The sequence below is a fragment of the Juglans regia genome, chromosome 3 (genome assembly GCF_001411555.2).
Source record: "Juglans regia cultivar Chandler chromosome 3, Walnut 2.0, whole genome shotgun sequence".
Taxonomy (NCBI): Eukaryota; Viridiplantae; Streptophyta; class Magnoliopsida; order Fagales; family Juglandaceae; genus Juglans; species Juglans regia.
In genome coordinates this window covers 9,883,912-9,907,969 of record NC_049903.1, presented here as the reverse complement: position 1 = coordinate 9,907,969, position 24,058 = coordinate 9,883,912, and the positions used below count along the sequence as shown (strand labels likewise).

Below are 24,058 nucleotides of genomic sequence, written 5' to 3'. Positions count from 1 at the left end.
AGGGATTTAGCTACTGACCCGGAATGTAAGTAAACCGGATTTGCCACATCAGCTTTCGTGTGGAGTGTGATAGAAAAACCGGACGAAGAGTAGATTTTCTCTTAGAGAATGAATATTGAAAAAATTTTTAATTCACCAAAGGACACAACTCTTTGTTTGGTTCGAAAACGGTTAAGGCTCATATCCCTAAAGAGACATACATTGGTTCAAGTATCAAGACACATTTTTATTTAAATCTAGATAACCGAACTGATACATTGAACAATAATAATAGTTTACATTATTTTCACTTTACATCAAATATTTTAATTATTTATAAGTTGAAAAACCAACAATATAAACATTTATTAAGTATACTCTCCGCACTGAATTTGCTAATAATAAATATGAAAATAAACAATACAAGAAAACCTTTTAACAAATGCTGAGATGATTAAAATCCTTTAGGAGACGTTTGTATTCACAGCTCATCTCAACTCATCTCACTACTATTCATTACTATTCAGCAACTTTAACTCACAAATCTCATTACTATTCACAATCCATCTCAACTCATCTCGAGTCATCTTAGAATCCAAATCATGTTTTATGAAATTTACGATAAGATTAATACACAGTAAGATGACGTGGCCCAATAAAAACAACATAATTCGCTACGAAAATAGGTGTTAAATAGATTAACCGTGTTCTTGGTCCAATGTTTTACATATATGTAAACTAATCAATCATCGGAATGCAATAATTGTGTTAATACAGTGTATTACATTCTTCTCCCATCGTCCGTCTGGGTCACTGCCGACTGCATCAATGATCTTTCCATAAAACAAAATTAAAAAAGTCGACATTTCACCAGTCGGCTCGTGGAGAAACTATAACTTTGGGACTATAGTGAAAGAAACTAGAAGAAAAATCGCATCTTTCCCACGTTTCTTCCATTATGCTCCAATATTCATTGCCTCTCATCACCACTTTCCTCCTCCTCCTTCCTTTGATTTGGCTCCTAAAGAGATGCAGAAGATCATCCAAAGTTCAGAAATTGCCCTCGGGACCCAGGAAATTACCACTTATTGGGAACTTGCACAACTTGTTTGGATCCCTACCACACCATGCTCTACGGGAACTGGCTGGAAAATATGGACCGCTCATGCACCTGCAACTGGGTGAAGTATCTGCAGTTGTGGCGACATCCCCCAGGATAGCCAGAGAGTTCTTACAGACTCATGACCTCGCCTTGGGGAAGAGGCAAGAAGTTTTTGCTGCCAAGACTTTGACCTATGATGGCTCAGACATTGTCCTTTCTCCATTCGGTGATTACTGGAGGCAAATGCGAAAAGTTTGCGTCATGGAACTCCTGAGTGCCAAGAGGGTCCAATCCTTTTCTTCTCTTCGAGAAGTTGAGGTTGGTAATCTCATCGAGTCCATCCGCTTATCTTCAGGATCAACGATCAATTTTACAGAAAAGATTTATTCTTTAACAAGTACCATCGTATGCAAGGCAGCTTTTGGTAGCAAATGCAAAGATTCTGATGTATTTATATCGTTGACTAGGGAAGCAATATCCGCAGCAGGAGGCTTTGACTTGCCCGATTTCTTTCCTTCACAGAAATTTCTTCGTGTGATTACTGGAACGAGAACTAAAGTAGAGGAGATACATCGGAAGCTTGACAAGATCTTGGAGAACATCATCCATGAGCACAAGGAGAACCAGAAGAGTGCAGCTATCAGCGAGGTTGAACCGGGGCAGGAAGATCTTGTTGACTATCTTTTGCGCCTTCAGCAAAGTAGCGGTCTTGAGGTCCCCATTACAGCTAAGAACATAAAGGCTGTCATCTGGGTTAGTGTGTATATCTGCTATCATTTTTATACTCTTTTTTTTTAAGGGAAGAGGATCCAATGTTATTATAGTCCTCACTAATAATAGAAAAACATCGTTATTACAATCGGATTCGGATATCTGGACGTACATATATATAATCATAAAATTCAAACCCACTCACCAAAATAAAATATAGAATAACTTTTTTTTTTTTTTTAAGCATGACAATCTAAAATACGGCAAACCCAAATAATCCATTCTCAACAAACCTCTCATCGCCAGCGGCAAGTACTCCATTATGTTATCCCAAGATCTCGGCACCCATACGTGCCAAATAATCCGCCGGGCTATTCCCCTAGCGATAAACATGTTGCACACGATAAACGATCAGATTTAACATATCAATGATTTCGTCCCAATAATCTTCTACACACCAGAGATTACAAGGTGCTCCTTTGATCCAGTTCACCACAACCAAAGAATCAAGCTCCAATATCACACGAGATGCTCCCAGTCTTTTAACCTGTCGAAGATTATTCGAACCTGTCCCCACTGAAACTGCAAAAGCACATAACAGTTTTGCTTCCATGTTCCTCAGTATTGAAAATACTCAGAAACCAACGGCTACTAAGCCTTACATGGAAACCCAGCCACACATGGAAACCCAACCATACACAAGCTGTTTGACACAATGTCTCACAAAGCGTGAGAGTATATTGGAGAGCCTTTCACTATATATAATTACCGTACATATGTGTAAAATAGTGTAACGTTACAAATGAGGAAGAATTGGAAAGTAGATGAGTTGCCATCTTTGTATTTAGCCGTTGGGTATCTTTGTTTCCATGTGTGGCTGGGTTTCCATGTAAGGCTTAGTAACCGTTGGTTTCTGAGTATTTTCAATACTCAGCACACCACCAGCACCTGCACAACCAGGGTTCCCATGACTGCAGCCATCCATATTGAGCTTAATCCAACCTTCCTCCGGCTTCCTCCAGTACACCAGTTTTGGAGGCTTCCGCTTCGTCTGTTTAAAAGGGATATTCAAAGCTACAAAAATTTCTTCATCTCTACGGGAAAGACACCGTCCAGCACTTAACTTCTCCCCAATTCGAGCAGCCCAGAACAAAATATATCTCCATACCTTATCAACAGAATCTGCAATGCCTTCCATACGAGCTCTACATCTCCTCATCATCAAATGATTATTTCCGGCAACAGGCTAAGCAGCTGACTCGCTTGAGACTTCCGAGATGCTCTACAAAACCATACAGCTTCCACCATATCCTTCCAGCTCCTCCCTTCCACAACCCCCTTTAAAGAAACCTTTGGATCGATACACTATCATCACCACAGAATACCAAGGCATTGTGACACATTGTCGAAACAAATTACACACCACCTTAGAGAAATAGAAACCTGCCAGCACATGAAACAAAAATTCTCAATCCACACTATCATAAGCTTTCGCCTTATCAATTTTGAGAATAACGTTTCCACCACGCACTGTTTTATTGATGCAATGAACCATCTGCTGGGTAAGACTAATACTCTCAACTATACTCCTCCCCTTAATTCTTGAGTATATCTGCTATCATTCTAGAGTTGAATCCCAAGTAATTCTTGGGTTCATTCACATTTGTTGTCATTAATATTTCTCTTTTCTTAAGAACAATCTGTGAATATTTCCAACTTCATTCCAGGACATGTTTGCTGGCGGAACTGATACTTCATCAACCACAGTTGTTTGGGGTATGTTAGAAATGATGAGGAACCCTACAGTTCTGGAGAAGGCACAAGCTGAGATAAGACAAGTCTTCAGAGGAAAGAAAAAGATCCATGAAAAAGACGTTGGGAATCTAAGTTACTTAAAGTTAGTGATTCAAGAAACTCTGAGGTTACACCCACCTCTTCCCTTGTTAATCCCAAGAGAATGCACAGAGCCATGCGAAATTGATGGATATGAGATACCCGTCAAAACTAAAGTCATCATAAATGCATGGGCAATTGCAAGAGATCCTGTATATTGGAATCATGCTGAGAGTTTCATGCCAGAGAGGTTTGCTGGTAGTTCAACTGATTTCAGAGGGAATAGCTTTGAATATATCCCTTTTGGTGCAGGGAGGAGGATGTGCCCGGGAATATCATTTGGTCTTGCGAATGTTGAACTTCCTCTTACTCAGCTGCTGTATCATTTCGATTGGGAACTCCCAGGCAGGACGAAACCAGAGGATCTGGACATGAGTGAAACCGTTGGTGCTGTTGCCGCGAGGAAAAAGCCCTTGTATTTGATTGCAACTGCATTTACTCCTTCACTTGACGAATCCCGCGGCTGACTTCCAGGCTCACTACACGATCTGGAAAATGAAGGAGGTATTATATCACATAATCCGTTGATATCGAACTCCCAGGATTTTACCCTTCACCACGTTTAATTAATCGCTGTACTATAAGTTAGAAGTGTATTCCAGAGAGTATTTTCTTGAAGAATCTTTAGTGTTGATTGCTGGAAAAATTCATCTTTCATGAAGGATTGTAAAAGTGAATAATGTATCTGCATGCCCTGGCAAGGTTTTAATCTTACGTGATCTTTTGAGATTAATGGTAATTGGTTGCCTTCACGTTAGTTCCCAACTCCAAATTTCGCCTGGCCTCCTATTCTGATTGTGTATTAGCAGCGCGCCTCTGTAAAGATCTGACAGCATGAGCAAGTAGTCACAAAACAAACAGGAAATTGCTCTATGGACCTTGAATTTGGTTTTCTATACAACTCCGTAGATAATGATCACCTGTTATTGGATAGGAAAAATATTTGCATCAGCCTACTATTTATCACACACTCAACACACTTAAGGGCTTGTTTGGATTCACAAGTTATCTCAGCTCATCTCAACTCATCTCAACTCATCTCACTACTATTCATTACTATTCAGCAACTTTAACTCATAAATCTCACTACTATTCACAACTCATCTCATTACTATTCACAATCCATCTCAGCTCATCTCAGCTCATCTCAAGTCATCTCAAGTCATCTTCGAATCCAAACTTATTGAGTTAAAAAAAAAAAAAATTAAATGTATAGTGTGTGAAGAGTGTAGGCTGATTCATAAAATTACTCTATTGGATAAGGCTCATCATCTCAATAATTAGACTTATCCAATAATTGGTGATGTCAACTTAAACTCTGTGTTCTCCGTTATATATATAATGACAAGGGACAATGCTAGGGTGCACAAATGTCCACCCAAATTAATATGCACACCAGTGCAAATTAGTTTTTTGATTTTTTAAGTATTTTTTAAACATTCTAAACTATGAAGAAAAAATTAATAAAAAATATATATAAATTTTTTATTAATAATTACTTTCTTAATTATTAAATATATATATATTTATATGAATGGAGAAATTTGATAAGATATTTAAGATTTGTACTATCATTTTCCGTTTGATTAATTATGTGATGGTGACTAATCATCTACTTTGTTGTCATATCTGAACTTATTATGCATAACTTAATAAAACATCACGTGTGAGATAAGATGAGAGATATAATAGATGAAGTTTCTCTCAGTTGCATTAATGTCTTGCAATAGTGTAATGTCTCGTTCTCATAGGTTCGGAGAGTTAGCTATTATAACCTAAGTTCAACTTCTATAACATATTTGAAATACTCCAATATTTTCAAAAAGTACAAATCCATTTATTTAAATCAAAATATATATTCCTCTACCAAGATACAAAAAAAAGAAAAAAACACCTCAATGAGATAATTTAAAAACTCTATAAATATTTAGAAATATCTAGAACTCCAAATATCAAATAACATAAAATCATAAACTTATTAAATAAGACTCTCCAATAAACTTATACCCTCTAGCACTTATTCCTCTATGATCATCAAACCTTACTCTTGACTTTCAGTTTATGCATTAAAATTATCTAAAAAATATTGTGAAGATAAGGAGTGAGTTATCAACAGTTCAGTGAGTAGAGAACATATGTTAGTATGTAAACATGAGCATTTTCACAGAGTTCAGAATGCAGAAACAAAACATTTACTTTCAGAATGCAAATATCAAAACATATTACAAAAATATCAAAGCGAAATTTTCAGAAAAAACATTCTTATTCAAAAACCCCTTTGGCACATCAAAATCTACAACCTCATCTTCATCAATCAGAGCATCACATCAGGACAGATACCATGTTTAATTCTCGTGGTAGGGTTATAAACCACCATTATAACCCGTGGAAGGGTCGTATCCACTATTATAACCCGTGGTTGGGTCGTATACAATGTTTAACCCCCGTAATAGGGTTATAAATCACCATTATAACCCGTGGAAGGGCTGTATCCATTATTATAACCTGTAGTTAGGCCGTATCCACTATTATTACCCGTGGTTGGGCCATATGCCACTATTATTAGCTTTGGCTGGGCCGTATCCACTATTATCACTCGTGGTTGAGCCTTATCAGAACATAACAGAACCATCAGAATCAGACTTTAATCGGAATACAGAATCAGAATCTCATGCCAAGGTTTTTAGATGTCACATCATATCAAAAACCAAATATTGAATAGCTTCAGATAATTTCACATGTTCGAAATAAACAAAATCAAAACAACTTCATTTATTCACAATAAAAATTTTTAGATTTTCATATTCGCTCTTTTTGCATAATCAGAAACATAATGTACAAAATTAGCTTATGTCTACACCAGTCATAACAGAAAATACTTTCTCTTATACAGTTTTCATGCATATGCAGAACATATATCTGAGGTTGTTTTCTGATTTCTTTTCAAAACAAACATGCATATTTTCAAAAGCAACCTCGTTTCATTTTATTTGATGCAAAATCTAGCATAAGAACCCCGCTTACCTGGGCTTCTTAACTTTTCAGAAATTCTTCACAATGATACTGAACAAAAATCAATCGTCACCTATAAAAATTACGTATTTTTAGATTTACTCATCTAATGCCAGGAAACCCAGTGAACTTTTTGTTCTCGAGTTTGCTGCCCCCACCAATAGTTCTTCACCAGCTTATTGAGATCATGGACCAACTACTTTGGCATCTTGAAAATCCCCATGCTATACGTGGGAATGGACTGTATTACAACTTTAATTAAGATTTATTTTCCTACTTGAGAAAGCAGTTTAGCCTTCCAATTGGTCAGTCTTGTTTGCACCTTGTCCATGATTCCTTTGAAAGAATGTGCGAGTGCTGGGAGGCCCAAATATTTTTCATAGGTGCTAGTGCCTCTAATCCCAGCTATGCTTGTGATTATCTCCCTTGTATCGTCCTTGGTATTCTTGCTGAAGTATATAGAGGTCTTCTCTTTGTTCAATTTTTGACCTGAAACTCTTTCATAAGAATCCAAAAGAGAGAAAAGCTTACTCCACTCAATTGAATTTTCCTTGCAAAGTAGAAGTGAGTCATCTGCAAAAAATAAATGGTTAATGTGCAAATGATTCCTTCTAATTGGCAAGCCTGTGATAAGACCAGTTTGCTCAGCCTTGTTGAGAAGGCAACTGAGAGCCTCTGTGCACAGAATAAAAAGATATGGGGAGAGGAGATCCCCTTGCCTAATGCCTCGAGTTGGACAGAAAAATTCTTAAGGCACCCCATTGATAATAAAAGAGTAGGATACTGAGGTGACACATTGCATGATGAGTTCAATCCAAGCTGTTGCAAAGCCTAATTTCTGCATGACTGATCTAAAAAAAACCCACTCAATTCTATCATAGGCCTTACTCATGTTAAGTTTAAAAGCCATAAACATTTCACTTCCTTTTAATCTGGTTTTCATGGAGTGCAAAGAGTCAAAAGCCACAATTATATTGTCTGTGATGAGCCTTCCTGATACAAAAGCAGTCTGAGTTGGAGAAATAATGGCAGGTTATGAGCTTCAACCTATTAGCCATAGTTTTAGCAATGGTTTTATAAAAAAACATTGCATATGCTGATTGGCCTGAAATCAGTGACCTAAGAGGGTGATGACTTCTTAGGAATAAGGGCTATGAAAGCTTCATTCAGTTTCTCAGACCACTTTCCTCTATTGAGCACCTCAAGTGCTGCCTCACACACTTTTGTTCCCACTATTTCTCAATACTCTTGAAAGAACACTGCTGGGAATCCATCAGGCTCAGGGGAACCTAAAGGATTCATACTAAATATGGTCTCATTCACTTCTGCAGCTGTAAAAGGCTTAGTAAGGATGTAATTCATATCCTCATTGACAACCTGAGTCATGGAAGCAAGGCATTCTTCAATGTCAACTAGATTGGAGGTAGAAAACAGCACCTGAAAAAAAAAATTGAAACACATGGCTGATTTCTTGTGGATCTTTGATTTCCTACCCTGAGTAGTTTTGATCCTATTGATTGTGTTGGTCTTCCTCCTTTGGCTAGCACACTTGTGAAATATTTGGTATTTATATCTCCATCTTTCAACCATGCATGTTTAGCCCTTTGCTGCCACTTAAATTTTTCTGCATCAAGGATAAAGACTTGATTTATCATTTAGGTTGCCCTCATTTGTCTCTAGCAGAAAGTTCAGTAATTCAAGTTTGGATTTTAGAAGCTTTCCTTGATTCTTATGCCTGTTTCTGCTCCAAAGCTTTAGATCCTCTTGGCAATTGTGTAAGCCTTGTAAAGTCCTCTGTAAGGAATTAGGCTTACCTCTCGTGTTTTTCCATGCATTTTTAATTAAGCCCTCACACCCCTCCTACTTACTCCAATTTGATTCATACCTAAAGGCCTTTTCTTTCTTCTGTATTGGTACCTGACCTTTTATCTGAATGAAAATAGGCCTATGGTCTAATTGATTGGCAGATAAGTGCAACACTGAATGATCTTCAAACATATTAAGCCATGCCATATTTCCAAAAGCCCTGTCGGGTCTTTCCTTTGTGAAATGTCTCCCCTATCTATTGTGGCTCATGAAATTTATCTCCATTGTATCCAAGGTCATTAAGGTCATGATGGGCCAGGGTATCTCTGAAAAGTTTCATCTGCCTGTAAGGCCTACTGGAAGCCCCAAACTTCTCCTTTTGGTGAGTAATTTCATTGAAATCACCAAAAAAAGCCAAAGGATATTCACAGCAGGCTTGAGGGCTGCCTACAACACTGAATGATCTGAGAGCAAGTTTCAGCTCTCAGATCTCTTAGCTGTCATGGGATGGCCATAAAAACCAGTAATATGCCATTGGGGCCCATCTGATAAAAGGTTATGCATGGTAGAAATATGCCTATTTGTGTATGTCATCACTTCAACATTGACAACAGATCTCCACATTAAAGCCAACCCCCCACTTCTTCCTTTACTGTCCACACTAAAATAGAAATCAAAACCCAATTTTACTCTTATCTTCTCCATTCTATCACAACCACACTTGGTCTCTACAAGAAAAACCAAGTTGGGAGACTTTGTTTTCACCAAAAGGTGAAGCTCCTGAACTGCCTGAGGATTTCCAAGCTCTCGGCAGTTCCAACTCAAGCAATTCATAACTGTTGGTGAGGTTGCTTAGCTGCCTCCACCAATATGACCTGAGTTTGGCTCCTTCCAGTTTGAGCTTGTTCTATAAATTCTTAGTGGCATTATTGGTACTCGAATTCTCCACATCATTAACAGGTCTTTTAGTGTCTGTCACTATATGAGGGTCTCTAAATCTATTGGTCGCATCTGTAAGTGCAGTAAACTTCCCTCTTGCCCTCCTTTTCCATGTATTACCATTCAAATTCTTAACAGGAGTAGAATTAGGCAACTCACTATGCATGACATAAGTGTGAGTTGATGCAGTCTTCTTTGAATTTAAGAGCTCATTTAGTGGGATATTATCAGTTTTCACAAAATTATTATCCATGTTAAGGGGAATACTAGAGGATTGAAGACTTACCAAGTTGGTATTAAGAACAAAATTAGTAAGGATCTCCTCAGTTTCCATTTAATAAAATATGGATGAATCGATGATTACATGACCTAATTAAGCTAGGAATATAAAATGATTTAGTACATGATCTTGCTAGCTTAGTTGTAATGATGCTATATATATTAAGTATGTCACATACGTTAATCGTGTGATCTTTATCTATAATCATGTAAAGATCTCATGACCTGATCTTAGGTTGACAATATTTAGCACGACCTGCAACTTTGAAATGACCTAATTACACAATTAAACAAAAGGGTTAGGACTAAAATTTAGGTCATGGTTTATGTTCATCTTGAAGAAGTGTTAATATTGTTTGTGGTTCCCGCCAGTCTAAGCCCTTTTGGGCGACTCTCAATAGATTATAGATTGGTACTTACTATATATGTAGGCAGGGGCGGAACTATGTCGTAGGTAGCCCCCCAAAAATTTTAAAAATTGGTCTTATATATTATATAATTATAATTTTAAGTGTAAATATTCTTAAAATATTTAAAATTGCCCCCCCAACAATCAAACACAAAGTATATCACTCAAGTATCTTTAAGTTCATTAATATAATAGTCTTGATTTGACATCTCTATCTCTCTTTATTTGTCTTTGGTGTGCATTGTACGGTTTGTTTAGTTTCATATCAATGATATCATATAAGTTTTTCTTGTCTTTCTGAGCTTACATATATAGTTACACGATTTTTTTTTTTTTTTTTCATTTGGGTCATTCTCAACTTCATTAAATTTCTTACCTATCTCACCAGTACATAATATTCCTTTACAACCTTTGAGATGCTTTTAATCACATTAATTAGTTAACTAACTAGAAGTTTCAAGAAAGTTTATCTAATAGTTAAAACAAATATGGAAGATTCTTGCATATGAGATGTAGCAAATTTATCTAACTAGATGATTGATGAGACGTTTCTAGAGAGATAGAGAGTATGTGAAGAATTTATTTTCTTTTGTGAAGAATTTATTAGTTATTAACATGCTTTTTTTTTTTTGTTCACTTATTAATAGTAATACAATTATACAATAAAAAATCTAACTGACTTTTATATTATTAGATACTTTTTCAGGTTTATTCTTAATCTATAAATTTTTCTTAAAATTTAGAAAAATATGAGTAAATAGAGAAAATTTGTATAATTTTATGACGTATGATTTTTTTTTTATATAATTACGTGCAAAAAGTACATATTATTTATACTGATACATACTGCACACTTTGCCGATCGCTCCCTCAGATATCAAATTCTAGTTCCACCCTTGTATGTAGGTTACTTACAATTAAGGTGACGTAGCAGAAGCTATAAAAAAGAAAAAAACAGAGGAAGAGATGTGTCTTCTAGAGATGGAGACATCTTGCTAAATCAACACAATTTTATTATAATATCATCAATGATCCTTCACTCCTACAATGGAGGTCAATATATAAGGGCTCAAGACAGTGAAGAGATTCCTTTTAAATTGGAAAGTAACGAGAAAATAAGAAGGAAATAAATCAATTTGTTGTCTAACGAAAATCTGCAAAAAAATCAGACGTAAATGGCAATTTGTGAGATTCAATGTATAACTTTGCCAATGCTTATCCTAGCATCTTTCATCTTCAACGATCTTCCAGGAGAAATTCAAATATGTCGCCACGTTAACTCAACTTAGCTCGTGTCCTTCATCATAAGGATATTAACTTAATAGCTAGTCTCTGATCCCCTAGTACGTACGTACCTTTCTCTTAAGAAATTAAATAAAACTCAAATTGAATTGCTCAATGAATCCGGATTAATCCATGCAATATATAATGGTAATGCATATATGTTCAATACAACATGTATTATATGATAATAAGCGCCTATTGCTTATAAACAGTAATGAACAATACAATTTGTTCATTCGCTTTTTTCTTTCATTTTTTTATGTCCTGCCAATTTTAGACTCTGTTAATTAAGTTAGTACATGTGTTTCTGAGTAGTTTAAGGATATAATTGTCTTTTGTCATCTTAAGAGAATGGTTTTACTTGTGTTAGTAATTTTTTTTCTTTTATTCTATTTGTGTCAGCTCCCTCATTTTTTTTCCTCTTCCCCCTCTCTCTCTCTAGACCCAAAATGCCCTCCCACATCTCCCCTCCAACTTGCGTCGTCATCATCTCTCCATGCCGTCACCAGCTCCAGTAGGGGTAGATCTCTCTCTCTCTCTCTCTCTCTCTCTCTCTCTCTCTCTCTCTCTCTCTCTCTCTCTCTCTCTCTCCCCATGGAGTGGGTTTGTATACGTTTCTTATCCCACTTGGGTGGTAAGCATGCATGCTGTCACCCATGGCCCATCACCACCTTCAGTACGCCCGGCCTCTCGGTCGTCAGATCCTAAACCTGGTGTCATATAGAGACCTGCCCCAGCCAGTGTGCGCCAGGTTGACGCCGGGTTTATCCATCAAGGCCTCACACTGACCCCCTATTGCTTCTCCGCGGCAGCGTAGCAGTAAGATCTCCTGCATAGAAAACCCCAATGGAACCACCACTAGTGACCATTGATTTTTGTCAACCACCCATAAGTGAAATTTGATTTTCTATCTCTCTCATTGCTTTTGGAAGGAAAAGTTTTTTTTTTTTTTGCGTGTTTGTTTTTTTTAAAAAAAAAAAATGTATAGATTTTTTTTTTTTCTTGGTAGCCTGTTGCAAAAAAAAAAAAAAAAGTTACAAGTTTTACGGACTAAGACATCTTGAACTATTGAGGCTTCTAAAAAAAAGTTACAAGTTTTTGGGACATAAGTCACAGAAGAATAGCTTGCAACTCTGTTTATCAACTATGGAATGGTAATGAAACTTTTTCTACATACGGTTTTGGCATGGGGTGGTTGAGATTTTGGTCTTAAACAAGTGCTTTTATGCTTGAAGGTTGTTGACTGCCGAATATGTGGTGACCCTAATTCTATACTTCATTTTGCCTTTATTTAGTTTACTGATGAAGTTAATGTGTAGTTATATGGTGCATAGTTAAAATTTCTTTGAGCGGTGATGAATTGTGATGATTACTCAATCAAAACATTTGGATTCTACCCTGTGAGGGTGCTACCTTATAAAACAGCTATTGCACCTGTTAACCCAAATGTTTTGCCTAGGGTGAGGGAGCCTACCTCTTATAAAGATTGCATTTTTTGTTATCCCTAGTTGCCTTATTATGTATTGATTTGATTGGTTCTTTCGTTTTTAGACAAAAGATGAACGTGGGATATGTGCAAGAACTATCTATTGTACAAATATTGACAAGAAGGTTATCATTTTTAGTTCTATCATTGAATATGGGCTGTGGCATGCCTACAAGATCATCTTTATCAAAACTGTTTTGGTTCATTTTGCATAGGTTTCTCAAGTTGATGTCAAACTCTTTTTTGAAACAGTCTGTGAAGGGATCTATGATCATCTCTATGATATAATTATGAAATTTTATTTCTTGTTGATGCTTGGATAGTTGGATTACCATTTGCAAGAAATACACTAATGGGAATAACTTTTTTTTTTTTTTAATGTAGGTTTATTGCCTAAGGCTACTAGGGCCTAGGGGACCACAACCATTCCACTCGTATCGCTTTTGTTGAATTTATAATGGTAATTGCTCATTTTTCTTTATTACTACATGCTCAATCTTTTTTGTTTTTCATGCATGGTTTTGCTCCTTCAAAGCATCAAGATTTGTAAGAAATGAAGAGTTTTCAAATGCCCAGCTCTTGGAAAGAAAGCTCTTATGACTGTTCTAGATCCTAGGCCAAATCCTGTTAACATCGAGGAATTTTTTTGTTGGTGGACAGTAAGTATTTACTAAGTAATTTGGTTGAGAAATCTGTAATTTGATAGCAGAGATTGCTACTCCCTTATGCTTATTATGTTAGATTCAAATGAGATAATTGAAACTATAATCATGGGATTTTTTTTTATTATTCTTTCTAACTTTTGCTGGTTTTGAGTGTAACACCCTGTATTTTAGTGTATTTTTAATTAAATGATTATTTTTATTAATTTTAATTTTGTGAAAATTATTTTAATGTGCTATCTTATTATTAATTATGGTTATGTATTTAAATTGCTTTTCATTTTAAATTAGTTTATTATTGGATTTAATTATTTTATTTTCATTTAATCACTGTGTTTGAATTATTTTATTTAACTCGTTGTTTTGAAATCTTTTTCATTGGATCATTTTTGTAACCCAAGATGTGAGGATTGGATCTCATTTCTTTCCCTCACTTTGTTCTTTTTTCTTTTCTTCTCCTTTTCTTTTCCCCCCCATTTATTTTTCTCCCTTGCTTCTATTCCCGTGTGCGACGTTCTCCTTCTCTCCCTCGTCCGTTTTTCTCCTCCACCCAAAGCGCCGTTGTGCGCCGCCCTTTCCCATCACCGCCCCTCCCATTCTCTTCCTCTCCGGCCGGCGACCCCATCTCCCAAATTCCAGCTCCTCTCGTTCTACCATTCTCCTCCACACACGGCATCAAGCCGCGACCTTCATTGTGTTCCCGCGCCGCCGTGGCGCCACCTCCGGCTACTATCTTTTCACCACATCAACCTCGACTTCAAGTAATGTTCATATATATAATTTAATTATTAATTTTATCTTATAACAAATTATAATATAAGTAAATGTTCATATATATAATTTAATTAAAGAAATATTAATAATAAAAAATAATAATATTTTATTATTATAGAGAGTGTGATTGCTAATCTAATGTAGACTTCAAATTTTGAGTGATTGACTAAAAGTAAAAAAAATTCATATTAATTAAATTGTAAAGATTGAGATGACTAATCTAATGAGAACGCTTTGATACCAGACATGGTGTTTAAAAAGTTCATCTACATAATAATTTGTTGATTAAGGGGTCATTGCCAACCATTGAAAAGGTCAAGAGGAGTTCTGGTGGAAGAGATGTAGAAGTAAGTAATATGCTAATACTTTTCATGATTAGATAATAAATAATAAATAATAAATAATAAATAATAAATAATAAATGATCTATAAGTGCTACTAGAAATAAATGAATAAATGAGATAGAAGTGAAATTTGAGTCTCTGGCCCAACTAACTAATGCAACTTTTGGTAGGTAGGTTGTAGACTTGAGATTGTAATTTTCTTTTCTTTTATTTTATTTTCTTTTCTTTTCAGTTTTGTGATAAGTTTTTTATTTTTTATATGACATTTTTTCATTTTCATATCAAAATAGATTTTTTCTACTCTTTATGAGTTTTTTATGATTCTCTTCATATATATATATATAAGTCATGAAGATTGCACGTGACTACACTCAAAAATCATTTCAGTTTATACATTAAACAGGAATTGCTCACCTAGATGTCAAACTTAATAATATTTATATAAAGAATGATGTTTATAAACTTGGTGATGTGGATGTGCAATTCTCTGAATTAGAGCTTGTCAATTGAATAATGATTTTGTTTGTTGTACAATTTATATAAAGAATGTGTTTAATTAAGTATTGTTCAGAATTTATCTTTGAAGAGCTTTTGTCTTGGTTTAGTATCTATTTTTTTTATGTATTAAATTATTAATTGATCATATTTTTTTTATACAAAATCTTATAATTTTTGTTAAAAAAAATTCCACCCAATAAGACAAACGTGCACGTTGCTACACCTACCAAATATCCACGTCGGCTTACTAAAAAAACGACGTACGTGCAGTACTATATATATTTTATCGTCTTTAATTGCATAGGGAAGAATGCAGCTCCCTGTAGTCTAGCTATGTCCTTCCAAAGAGAGTCCAATGAGTATAGATATAGGCCTTGCTCAATTTGTATACCGAAGACTTTCAGGTTTGAGAGTATTTTATTATTATTTATTATTTTATTAATTTTTTATTATTATTCATTAATATTTTTTATTTTATTATTATTCATAAAATATTAAAAAATATCTCATTATCCAAACGTATCCATAATCTTAAATTATTCATAACAACCTAGAATGTATTAACACATTATGAGTCTCGATCTCTTGCCATTTTCTTAAAAAAATTATTATTTTTGAATAAAATAATATATTATATTAGGGGGGGCGAACCCCTTCCCTGCACCCCACCCCGCATGGAGCGAAGGATTCACCCGTCCCCTGCCCCGGTGGGCGGGGTGGGCCCCGCTTCCTACTACTTAAAAAAAAATATTATATTTATTTTATTTAAAAATTATTTCTAAGTGTAAAAGTAATTAAAAATATATTTTTAGACCCAAATTATATTTGAATTTTGTAAATATGACTATAATTTAAAAACTATGTAATTTTTAAATTTGCTAGTGCATATTTTGTGTAAATTGTAGTGTATTAATTTTAAAACTATGTAGTTTTTAAATTTGTCAATACATATTTTGTGAACAAGTATAACAAATTGTAATATATATTTTATATATATACAATTTGTAAAATATAAATATATATTTATGTTTATATATATGTATATAAATGTAATATATATATATACATATATATAAATGTAATGTAAGCGGGGGCGGGGCGAGGTTGGGCTCTCCCCACCACCCGCCCTCGCTAGGGGCCCTAGATGTGGGGCGGGAGGCCCCGTCCCCGCATGGGAGGAGCAGGGTTGCCCACCCCACCATGCGGGAGAGGAGCGGAAGCGGGCGGGGCGGGGCCCTGCTGCCCACTCCTATATTATATTATTATGCACGATCGACACAATATACTTCCTAGCTAGTTCGAGGTAGTTAAAAAGACACCATTTTCTCCTCATGTAAAAGGAGAAAGAAAAAAGACCAAATGAAAGGCTTGCCCCCGATCACCCCACCCCAACCCATTTATGATTAGAAATGAATATGAAAAATCATTACTTGTCCTAAAAGCTTAAATTTATAAGAAAATATAGATTTTATTATTTATTTTATATCTTAACACTCTCTCTCATGTGTGTGCCAGATTTTCTCTCAATGAGTGACCCAACACATTGAGAGAAAGTCAAGAGTTAGGGTTCGAACTCAAGACCTCTATTTTAATACCATATGAAATCACTACTTGCCTCAAAAGTTTAAACTTATCAAAAGAGGTAAATTTTATTATTTATTTTATATTTTATATTTTAACAGAATCATCTCATTTTAAGTAAGCTTAAACCAAATGGCGTCGTGACGCGTTTTTTTTTTTTTTATACACTTTAGGTATAAAATAATGTCGTTTTACTTAAACTTAAATGGAATGACGTCATTTTAACTACGATATATATAAAAGTATATATATTTATTTAATTGGCCGGTTTGGCGGTTTGAACCAAGTTCAAACTGGAACCAGACCGGCTGATGTCAGTTTTATCTATTTTATGTAGCTGGTCAATTGGTTCTCCATCTGTTTTGGTCGATTCTGGACTTTGGCAATTAGTCTCTGTCGACATAGGTCGGTCTGGCCGGTTCCTATTCACCCCTACCATATTCTCAGAGATATTGTAAAACGGGATGCGATTTTTTACCCCTAATAAATGTATGATTGCAATCCTAAGGAGTAGCTCAACTGATCGGTCTAACTTTGGGTTTTGTTCTCCAATAATCTCTAGTTTGAGGTGCGCGCAAGCTGATCTAGACATCCACGATTAAAACCCACGGTTAAAAAAAAAAAAAAAAGAAAAAAAAAAGGTATGATTGGAAATATTGACGCTCTAATACTTCATTTTATTTGAAAATGATGTAAAGATCACGAGGGATCAATTATAAGTGAGCGTGAAGACAAGCAGCGCGCAATGCGCATCACGCGAAATTTTGAATTAGGACGAGCGCCAAAATGGTACGAACTCAGTGCCTGCCACGTGTACTAAATCCTTTCAAAAATCCCAGACAACCTAAAAACCTAGCCATGACTTTCTATTCTCTATTCATCAATTTCATCTCATCTTCCTCGGAAACCACTTGAACCACACTCTCTCTCTCTGTGCTACATCGTTATTTTCAGATCGCTCCGACCCCAAAAATGGCCTCCCTCAGGCCCCACTCTCGCTACAGCACTTATGACTCTCGATCCTCCACTTCTTCCGCTCACTTCTCCGACCCTTCCTCCTCCATTGAGCTCAACAAGCTCAAATCGCCTTTGCCTCCTCACTCTTCCTCCCGTGCACTCGTCAAGTCCAAGCCCTCCGATCTTTCTCGCACCAAATCCAAGCCTTCCAACCCGGGCTTGGCCACCATGGTGAAGAAGTTTATGGAAAAGAAGTCTTCCTCTTCGTCGAAATCTAAGGCGGTGAACAGGACGGCGCTGGTGATTCCATCGGACGCAATCGCCGAGGACCTAAAGAAGACCGCTAGGAAGGGGGCCAGCTTCACGGGGCTACATAAGAAACTGTTCGGGAATGAGAATGGGAGTGGAAAGGGAGCAACGTCGTTTGAGAAGAAGAAGGAGGTGAAGGCGTTGACGGAGGTGAAGGGAAACACGAGGACTTTGGCGATGGTGCTGAGGAGCGAGAGAGAGCTACTGTGTCTGAACAAGGAGCATGAGATTGAGATCGCTGAGCTCAAACTCATGCTTCAGAACAAGAACAGAGAGGTCAGTGGGTCTTTTCCCTTTCTCCACTTCAATGGTGACTTTGCTTTCGAATTTTGTCTGATTGCGATTTTAAACATTGATATTTTGTATAATTCATTTTTATCACTCGTCTATTGGTAAAATGAAAGCTAAAATTTGTGTTTTTGCTAACTAAATGTTCATTAAAGTATAAAGGATATATAAATTTATAACCGTACCTTGTCTAATTTTCAAGGGAACCAACCATAGTTTCTTTTTTAGTCTTAGATTTTCAAAATTTTGGTTGTAGAGCCTGGGATATGACATTTGACTAGGTCAAGCATTTGTTAGTCCCGCAAATAATGGTATTATTTCCAAAACCACATTTTTTTCCCATAATTTCCCTACCCATGAAACAATTCCTTCATTAAATCCAAGATTCTTACAATGCGGTGGTAATTTGGTAGTGTACATTCCTTTGAAAAATAATGATTTATGAACTCATTAGTTACTTAGAAAGCAAACAACTCATGCATTTTAAGTCTGTTTATATGGGACTTACAGGTTGAGAAATTGAAAGATTTATGCTTGAATCAAAGGGAAGAAATTAAGTCGTTGAAGAGTGCAATACTATTCCCAGACGTTATGAATTCTCAGCTTCAAGAGCTTTTGGAGAAACAAGGATCAGAGTTGAAACAAGCGAAGCAACTCATCCCAACTCTCCACAAGCAGGTCACTTCTCTCACAGGCCAGCTACAATGTCTCGCTGAGGATCTCGCCGAGGTATGAAATTAACATCCTTTTATCTTCTAATCATTCAATGTCAAACTAACGTGGTTGGTCTTTGAACTTGTTTGGTTCCATGCATGATGAGATCTTTCAAACAATTGTGTTGCATAAGCTAAAGAGGAATTAGTGAAAATACTTAACATGATTCAACCGTTAATTCTTGCTATAACAATAAAGCAGCTTATCCCCCACACTCTGCCTATTTAGATGTCTCCGATCTTAAAACTTCTTTAACCAAAAGGTTCAGCAGTTGTTTTCTATTCCATATATATGTACATTTGAGTTATTTAGACTTGCCTAGTTTGATATATAGAAAATGATGTTCAATAATTCTCAAGTGTAAGATGATAACACTCGTACTTCAATTGATTGACCGATAATTAGTACTCCGGAGATTTCCATCTAACATGAATGGCTAGCCATATCTGTTCGGTAAGGTGAGTATGAACTCAAGTAATAAGAAATTATGCTTACTGGTGTTACTCTGAAAATTTTCTTTCATTTAAAGTTTCAGAAACTTTTCAATATTAATAGATAGTATTTTCTTTTTGTGCAGGTGAAGGCAGATAAACATTCAGAGCGGGCACGTTTCCATTGTCAGGGAAGTTCGCCAAGGACACCAAGATATAATAATGAACATGCCTCAAATTCTTTGGTATGCTTGCTTTAATAGAATGTATCACTGAAACTACTAGCGATAGCTTTGGTTGATATATATTGCTACAACTGGCTAGTTGTTCAGGATAAGTTCTAATTTTAAAATAGCAATAAGCCTACTCGTAGCAAAGAGAAATAGGCATTTTGACCCTAGAATGGTTTTTCCCTGTAGCGATAATTTCAATGATAATCTGTTGGAAAATTTTGCAGGAGTTCAGCTCTGGTGATCCACCAACCCCTCGAAGTCCCGATGACATGTTTCTCAAGGATTTAAATCCTTGCTTAACACCCTATTATGCCTTGTCAAAATCTAAGGTATGCCTTTTCAGAATTGTGAGATTGAACATTGGCGAAATTTTGGTTCACACCGACACCATAATTTAAGATTGGGAAAAGGAATACAGGATCGCCATTGTTCTCTTGATATATCTTGTCATTGTTCTCTAAGAGCAGTTCTTATGAGACTTGTAATTTCGTGGCCCCCAGGGCGATTGCAAAACATGATAAATTGAGGATTTCACATTTTGCAATTTATCATGTTTTGCAGGAATGTGAGGCAATGGGCTACGATTCTCCAGATGATGATTTTCTATCTGAAACCAGCATGGAGATTGGTTTTGACTCTCGTATGAGGAACATGTCCAAAAGTTCTGATTGTTGCCAGAATGTCAACACAGGGAGTGCCATGGCCCGTGCAGCTCGTAGATCAGATGAAAGCAAATGCACATATGGAAAGCAAATGCACCATAAACGTTTCTAGACAATGTCAGTCATTTGTTTTGTCTCAAGCATTGATCTTATCTCTAGCTCCTGCTGTATCAGTGTATGGAACAAACAGTTTTTGTTCACTATTCAATATACCATAACATGTCGGGATATAACTGGCATAAATGATGTTGATCTATTTAAGCAACACATTGCTCCCCACTCCCCATTACATGACTTCCCAATCAAGCAGAGCATAAGAGAACGCATGTTCTCAAACCAAGGAACTGTATTTTTCATGTCAAAACCTGAAGCATTGACAGATCTGTCAGATCATTCATTTGGAATTGCCGTCAATTTCGGATCATTCTTCTCTGCTGGCCTCTGTTCTCTCATCATCTTTAATTTTTCATCCAAACCCTATCTCTACTCTCTCTCCCTCCATAGGAAAGCACTCTTCTATGTGTGTGTGTGTGTGTGTGTGTGTTTAGAGGTTTCTGTAACTAATATTTTGAACGTCAAGAAAACTGAAAGAATGAAGTACTATCTAGAGCAAGCATTTGTCATTGGAAAAGTGTTGCAGAATGCTACTGATTTATTATTAGAGAACAGAATGAAAACTATAAATGAACTACAGCATGCTACTGATTTATTACTAGAAAAGGACGTAAAGATGTTCTAACTTCATTTGGTAGCATAGTATTCTACTTGGTACATCCAAGACATTCATCCCAAGATGTCCATGTTATACAAACCTTCTGCAGTTTCTACATTCATCCCAAGATGTTCCATGTTATACAAACCTTCTGCAGTTTCTCAGGCCATTCCACCGCTTGTAGCTGTCCTAATTATCTGAAAGAGAGCTGCCAACAAAAGGATAAGGGTAAACCAAGTATCAATTGCATGTTCAATTTTTTTTTTAAAAGAAAGTTTCAACTTAAATCACCTCTACTGAAGATTTATGATGTCCATGTGTACTAAACATTGATACTACAATTTCGGTATATCCTGGTCCAAAATTAACTGTTCCCCACTCATTGATGCAAGTTTTGGCACCAGCATGCATTAATCACTTGAGATATGCTGGTACCCTCAATGTATATCAGAATTTAGAATGAAGTGAATGAAAAAAAATGTTGCATTTTTAGCAGTAGCTACAGAAATTATTGAACGAATTCCTGCACCTGTGTAGACTACCACGTAGTGCAAATAATATCACCATAAATGATAAACAGTAGGACACGTGAATTAGTTTTATAGCTCACATCCTATCAGAATGACAATGGAAGAGAAGATGAACCTCACCATATTACACAGACTGCTTTTGTGATACAAATTTTCATGTTTAAAGCAATTCAAGAAATCTTTGTCACCATATTAAAGGGGGAAACCTCAGTCAAGGTATAGTAACTAAAATATGTGAAAAATAATAAAAGAGTGTCAACAATTTAGAGTCATACATGATCCAATGACAACGAAGACAAAGAAACCAAGAACGATGGGACCGACTGGGTAGTCATATCCTTTCTTAGTTGACGTTTCTGGAACCGATCCCCTCTTTGTGACGTTCTTCTGAAACTTTGCCACTTTCCTCTCTGCAAGGCGCTTTGAAGTAGTCTGTCAAATCCATGAAACGATGACATACATGTTTTAGTAGCAAATTATGAACCGCACTGAAAGTGATAGACTGCTACATCTTTGTAAACTTCCCAAATCAAACGCAGAGTACCCTAAAAATAAAACATAACCAAAGAAACTAGTCTGTGGGCATTCAAGTATCAAACCCACGTACAAAAACCATTGAGACCGCCAACTGTGTCAAGAATTATGTAGTTGGATTGAGAAGTTTCAGCACCAGAGACCACATAACAAAATATATTAATAGATAATATCAAGATTCAAGCATCAATTCAACTTTCACGGGCATTTACACTGAAAAAGTGACTTAAACGCAGTTTAATTGAATTAGGGAGCTTTTGATAGGGATTTCTACTTAAAAAGTAATGCGCCAAAAATGTAAGAGATTCTCAACCCTAGTTTCATTTCGTCCAAAAAATAATTATTTATCGATAAGATCTGAGAACTGGAGCTTTAAAGGAAAAAAATTCTGAAGAAACTGATTTAAGTACATTTCTCCACAATTCAAAGGAAAGCATATCTTCAAGCATAGGTGATAGGAAATCTACTGAGCAATAACACAAGAAAATTCGACAGAATTATCAGAATTAACATGCAAAGTTGGATACTTGAAAAAACATTTGCAGCAGCAAATTCAGAATCAAGGAAAACACAACATCAATATGCCCAGAAAAGCGAAAATCAGAACGTAAATTACAGATTAAATGGATTATAAAAGCACAATTAATTACAGATTCAAAGGCGACAAACAAAGGAGAAACGGGAAATGTAAAAGTAGATGAATTTTACAGAATTCTTACCATTTTTTGCGATGAAGGGAAACGGAGAGAGCTGTAAAGTGGGCTTTGTTTGACGGAAACCTAGGACTTTATTCCACTTGTTTCTTGTCTCTACGTGTGTGTCGGACCAGCCACGGGACAAGTTTTTTGTCCTCTTCTTCGGGAGTTTGTCTTTTTGTTTTTGAGAAGAAAAATTATACTGATATCCGTATAACAATGTGCAGGCGACAGATAATTCACTTATTATTTATTTCTTTATTTATTTTAATAATGGATCTAAAAGTCAACCGTGTCCGGTACGATATGTTTCGGAGAAGATGAGAATTTTAAATTTTATTTAAAAATTTAAAATATTATATTTTAATATTATTACTGATTTAAGATTTAAAAAAATTAAATTGAAATTTAAAAAAATTAAATTATTTATTATATTTTATATAAAAATTTTAAAAATATATATAATTAGCTTAGATTAGATCAAATAAAATAAAATAAAAATTTTATATCTCAACTCAACTCAACATCTAAACGCAGCATATATACCAATAAATATAATTTATTTACGATAAAAAACTAAAAATCTAGTTTTTGGTTGGAAAAATAAAAATTCCATTTACCCCACTAATCTTAGAGCCCGTTATTTCTTTCCATTTAAGAGAGCTATTGCATAATGATCCCCATCTTTACTATTTGGTCCGTTATTTCTTTCTATTTGCATCGAAACTCGAAAGATGATTAATTTTTTACCCTATTAAAATAGTATTTTAATTTTTTTATAATTATAATAAGTTCCACAACAATGCGTTGACATATCAAATTTACAAATAGCGAAATTCTGAGCTTTTTCGGACCCTTCTAGAATTGAAAATACCGTTTTCCATAGGTGGATTATTAGGTAGTGGATTAAGCAGCCTCGTTATTATGACTTTGTTAAGACGCCTAGTTTGCGGTAATAAATGAAAGAGAAATGCTATAAATAATCACAAAAAGATTTCATAAAAATAAATCTACAAATTGATATAATTTAATGCGATGGATTAAATTATAAAATTATTTTTATTATAAAATATATCAAACGTATCTTATAAAACTATATTCTTTTTTAGATTTTCTTTCGTGGGATCTAAAATGTGCACTTTTATCTATGTTACTTTCGGCCTCAAGAAATGAACAGCAGATAAGCAAGCATTCAACTTGATGAGATACCCAGGCCAGCACTTTGTTGTGGTTT

The 24,058-nt window shown here is 35.6% G+C and overlaps 3 protein-coding genes across 4 annotated transcripts; 2 read left to right on the top strand and 1 right to left on the bottom strand.

Annotated features, from left to right (window-relative positions):
• The first annotated feature begins 682 nt into the window (after nucleotides 1-682).
• On the top strand, nucleotides 683-4,424 carry LOC109018883 (premnaspirodiene oxygenase-like). Its single transcript, XM_019001073.2, has 2 exons — nucleotides 683-1,834; nucleotides 3,520-4,424. Exons 1-2 carry the CDS (start codon nucleotides 938-940, stop codon nucleotides 4,150-4,152), a joined length of 1,530 nt encoding a protein of 509 aa, XP_018856618.1. The 5' UTR covers nucleotides 683-937; the 3' UTR covers nucleotides 4,153-4,424.
• A 13,172-nt stretch (nucleotides 4,425-17,596) lies between these two features.
• LOC109013051 lies at nucleotides 17,597-20,592 on the top strand. Its single transcript, XM_018994988.2, has 5 exons — nucleotides 17,597-18,301; nucleotides 18,824-19,042; nucleotides 19,605-19,703; nucleotides 19,916-20,020; nucleotides 20,253-20,592. The coding sequence occupies exons 1-5, from the start codon at nucleotides 17,732-17,734 to the stop codon at nucleotides 20,463-20,465; spliced, it is 1,206 nt and encodes a 401-aa protein (XP_018850533.1). The 5' UTR covers nucleotides 17,597-17,731; the 3' UTR covers nucleotides 20,466-20,592.
• A 395-nt stretch (nucleotides 20,593-20,987) lies between these two features.
• On the bottom strand, nucleotides 20,988-22,974 carry LOC109013052 (stress-associated endoplasmic reticulum protein 2-like). 2 transcript variants are annotated; one of them, XM_018994990.2, is made up of 3 exons: nucleotides 22,849-22,974; nucleotides 21,871-22,027; nucleotides 20,988-21,273 (listed from the first exon to the last, which is right to left on the bottom strand). In XM_018994990.2, the coding sequence occupies exons 1-3, from the start codon at nucleotides 22,849-22,851 to the stop codon at nucleotides 21,227-21,229; spliced, it is 207 nt and encodes a 68-aa protein (XP_018850535.1). In that variant the 5' UTR covers nucleotides 22,852-22,974; the 3' UTR covers nucleotides 20,988-21,226. The 2 variants fall into 2 exon arrangements, with proteins under 2 accessions (XP_018850535.1, XP_018850534.1); XM_018994989.2 differs by lacking the exon at nucleotides 22,849-22,974 and adding an exon at nucleotides 22,657-22,727.
• Nucleotides 22,975-24,058: the final 1,084 nt, after the last annotated feature.